The sequence below is a fragment of the Cibotium barometz genome, chromosome 59 (genome assembly GCF_041138505.1).
Source record: "Cibotium barometz isolate CiBa-2024 chromosome 59, ASM4113850v1, whole genome shotgun sequence".
NCBI classification, from domain to species: Eukaryota; Viridiplantae; Streptophyta; class Polypodiopsida; order Cyatheales; family Cibotiaceae; genus Cibotium; species Cibotium barometz.
The window spans coordinates 28,193,484-28,197,512 of record NC_141104.1 but is presented as its reverse complement, the minus strand read 5'-3'; the positions used below and the strand labels follow the sequence as shown (position 1 = coordinate 28,197,512).

The 4,029-nt window shown below is 42.1% G+C and overlaps 1 protein-coding gene across 1 annotated transcript; it reads left to right on the top strand.

Annotated features, from left to right (window-relative positions):
• The first annotated feature begins 1,023 nt into the window (after positions 1 to 1,023).
• LOC147605673 (putative RING finger protein C548.05c) lies at positions 1,024 to 1,833 on the top strand. The gene has a single exon (XM_086793595.1). It carries the CDS (start codon positions 1,083 to 1,085, stop codon positions 1,650 to 1,652), a length of 570 nt encoding a protein of 189 aa, XP_086649721.1. The 5' UTR covers positions 1,024 to 1,082; the 3' UTR covers positions 1,653 to 1,833.
• The last annotated feature ends 2,196 nt before the right edge of the window (positions 1,834 to 4,029 follow it).

The window sequence follows — 4,029 nt, the reverse complement described above, 5'->3', positions numbered from 1 at the left end:
GGTGCTGGACTTGTGTGTGTATGCATGTGGGGCATATTAAGTGGGCTTTAAACTTAGCCATTTCACGTTTTTTCCAGGTAGTCATTTGAAAAGTACACAACATGATGAAGCCTTATCCTGAGTCTTATACATGGGCGTTCATATTTGAAATGCTCAAATGAACATGAATTAGGTGCACTTCATGCTATGAAGCTTGCAAAATAAGATTGTTTTTTAAAATTCTTTTACCGTGTTTTGTGTGAGTGCTTGGGTAGCATACTTCGTGTAGTGCTCGAAGGGTGCACTTCTAAAAAATCATATGTATCACATGCGTTCAAGGGGCATTTAAAAAACCCTTTAACTAAAATTTTTTTCCCAGTAAAACCACCCCTCGTTACTTATGAACTAACGGATTTTTTTTGAAGTTGAATTAAAATACCCCTCCTGTTATTGTAATCCTGTTAAAATTTTTGAAGCTTGAGTGATGGTGATATGATGTATATTTTTGATACACAATGCAACTACTTACATGATATATATGCTCCAAAGGTCAATGACCTAAGTCCAAGCAGCAGCAGCTGCTACAAAGCTTTCTCGAGCACCAGGTACGAAGGGCACTAGCATCCGAGCTTGAAGTGGTTTCAAAAGGTTCTCGTGAGAACGCATTAACGTAGGGTTCGCATTGCATTCATGTCAGGTCGCTCGCCATGTCCACCATGAAGTGCATGAAGTGCACAAGCATGCCCACACCCAAGGTGTTGAAGAAGGTGTCCGCTGGCCCTACACAATGTCTGTGTGGCCAGCACTATGACGAAGAGGATCATATTGCGAGTTACCTCACCTTAGATATGATACCGAAGGTGGGAGATGCGAGGAGTTAGGTGAGAGTTACTTTTGCTGTTTTCTTTTTTACGTGCCACGTGTTTTTTTAGCGTGCCATGTGGGCTGCCCTCGATGCTTTCTTTCCCGCAAGCATCTTAGGCTACCCAAGGTAAAAAAGCGAGCACGGGGAGGTTAAGAGGAGGGCGCTGGGGTGTCGTTGAGACGAGAAGAAGAAGCAGCGCCGGAGGAGAAAACAGAAGCAGTTAGCAGATCACGGCAGCATGAGGCAGCAGGGCGGAGGCTTGGGCTGCAGCATATGCCTGTCGGAGACGGCAAGGAAACCCGTGGTGACGTGCTGCGGGCACCTCTTCTGCTGGCCTTGCATATACCGCTGGATGGAGGAGGAAAAGAAGAAGGGGATGAAGAAGCATTCATGCCCCATCTGCAAGGGCTTACTGTCGAGCGACCGGGACTTGACCCCCATTTACGCCAGTACAGCTAGTACGTCTGTGGCAAGCGGCGATGATCGGCAGGATAAGGCTATCCCGCCGCGCCCCAGCGCACGTCGCAAGCAGGAGGAGGACGTCGGGCCATCCTCGATACCGGTGGACCTCCACTCCATCCTCGCCATCTCCAGCGACGGCGCCATATATTGCCACCCCATTTCCTTGGGAACATCATCTGGTATCCAGGACGTCTACAGTATCCCCTATGAGACGACGTCGTCATGCTACATATTGACACCAGTCACGGTACGTCTCCTGCCAGTCAGGGTGCATCCCCCTCTCCTGGTACATTCAACCCACCGGCACTTCCGTGGCACTAGTAGAGGCGTCCATGTTAGAATATGATGGGGCACTCATATAGGCTCTCCTCATGTACTTTTTTCTAGGCCCTCCATATCTCCGTTCATGTACAAAATTCCTCTCGAATCAAATAATTGATTTGGTTCTGTTTCACAAACTTTAGGACAAAGTGTGGTTTTATGATCTTGTTTGCAATGATTGTACTATAAAAGCATTGGCTTAATTCTCCCAAGTGGAAGAGGTTTTAGATTTTGTTGATGTCTAGTTTCTTTTTCATCCCAAATTTCTCTCTCCATGAAAGCGGTGTAAAGTTGTTGAGTGGTGAGCTTCGAAAGAAATTTATTTACAACCCTTTGTTTGGTTGAGGGATTTTCCACTTCTAGGTCATCATTTAACACGTTGTCATCCGATTGGATAGCCTCTTTGCAACATTGGTCAAAGGTTTGAGGATTTGATACAAGGATTAAATTGTGCAAGCTATTTTTCTTTACCCCATCATAAAACATCATTTCAATTGAGTGTCATTCAAATTTTCCCCTAGTTCACACTATGAATTTGGGGTTTTTTTTTCAAGAATAAAATATCGTATGATTTCATCAGCTTTTCACTCATTTGAGTAAAGTTCACGTGATCTCGTACGATTTTATCAGCTTTTCACTCATTTGAGTAAAGTTCAGGTGATGCACAACACTAATGGCCTTGCCTTGAGAACCCATAGATGAAAGCTGCCTTCATAGTGATAAGGCTTAAGGCCGGCTGGTGTAAAAACAATGCTTATATGTCTTTACATGTAGAGCTCGTGGATATATTACAAGTGGATTGCATTGGCATTGAGCCTGGAGGTATCTCAAAGTCATGCATGAATTTCAGACTAAGAGGTCCCATATGCTAGAAACCTAAGAGTAAAGGAAGCTCCTTAGCCTTGAAAGATCAAGATCAAAAGAGGAAAGAATGGCTAGTCTAGGATGTCTGATTTAGACCTTGAAGGTAGCCTTAGGTAGCCATTGAGACCTATGCCACACATTGAGGCTCACACTCCTTAGGGACTTTACACTCGTATTTGGACCAACACTATACACATGAGTGCTCCACAGGGTTTCACCAAACCTATAATAACCCCAATGCCATCAATCTCAAGTCCCTTGCGTAATGCTAATTTCAACCTAATCATTTCTCAAATCCCTTTATCCTTTAGTGAACAAACTCTTTCCATGCTGATAATAGTTTAGAAAGGGGGTCACACATGGGTTGAAAGAGATCCTAAGTCAAGAAGGAGCTGCACATAGCTCGAGATGCCCTTAAACATGTTACTTGGAAAATTCTCAAATATATGAATAAATTTAATGGTTCCACAAACCCATATAAGTTCATGCAAGTGTTTGAACAATGTTGTGATGCATTTGGTGTTTTTGACTATCACTCAATTTCCTGGAGATATTCATTTGAGAAGCATCTTAATCATCTTGTGCTTCCTTTTGAGAGATGTAGACTTATTGAAACCACTCAAATTTCATTTTTTGGTTAAACATGGTGTCATCCCTCAAGGAATGGAATATCCACATATACGAGAACAAGATTTGCGTGATATTAGAATTACCACCACTTATCGACAAGGAGGTGCATAGATTCATGGGGATGTAGGGTATTACAAAAGATTCATCTTCTTGTTAAACCTTTATACAAGTTGCTAGTTGTCATTAATATGAATTGCAATGGGTATACAACAATGTAAAGGCATTAGCAAGCACACCTATCTTGAGACCCCCCAACTATGATCTAATTTTCCATGTATATATTGATGCTTTAGGAAGATTCATCTTCTTGTTAAACCTTTATACAAGTTGCTAGTTGTAATTAATGTGAATTGCAATGGGTATACAACAATGTAAAGGCATTAGCAAGCACACCTATCTTGAGGCCCCCCAACTATGATCTAACTTTCCATGTATATATTGATGCTTTAGGAAGGTGCCCTACTCCCCCCTCAATTGATAGCAGGAATTCTTTACAAGAAGGATTCAACATGAGAAAATGCATTCATATGTGAGAAAATGCATTCATATGAAGATGACTGTCATCATTCATAAAGATGGCCTTTGTCATTCTTGAGCAAGCACATTCACTTTACCGCAATGGTGGGGAGGACATGATAACTTGCAAGGTTCTCCAAGCTGGCTATGGTGGCCTACACTCTTTGAAGATATAAATGAATTTGTTAAATTGTTGTGATGAAATGCAAAAGGTTTGCCATGGTTCAAGAAAAGGATCATATACCCCTAACCTCAATAATTTTAAAATAACCATTTGAAAAATGGGACTTAGATTTTGTGGGTCCCATTAGCCTAACCACTAAGGGAAGTTAATCTCACTGCCTACTTCACTAAGTGGGCTGAGGCCAAAGCTACACAAAAAGTTGATACAA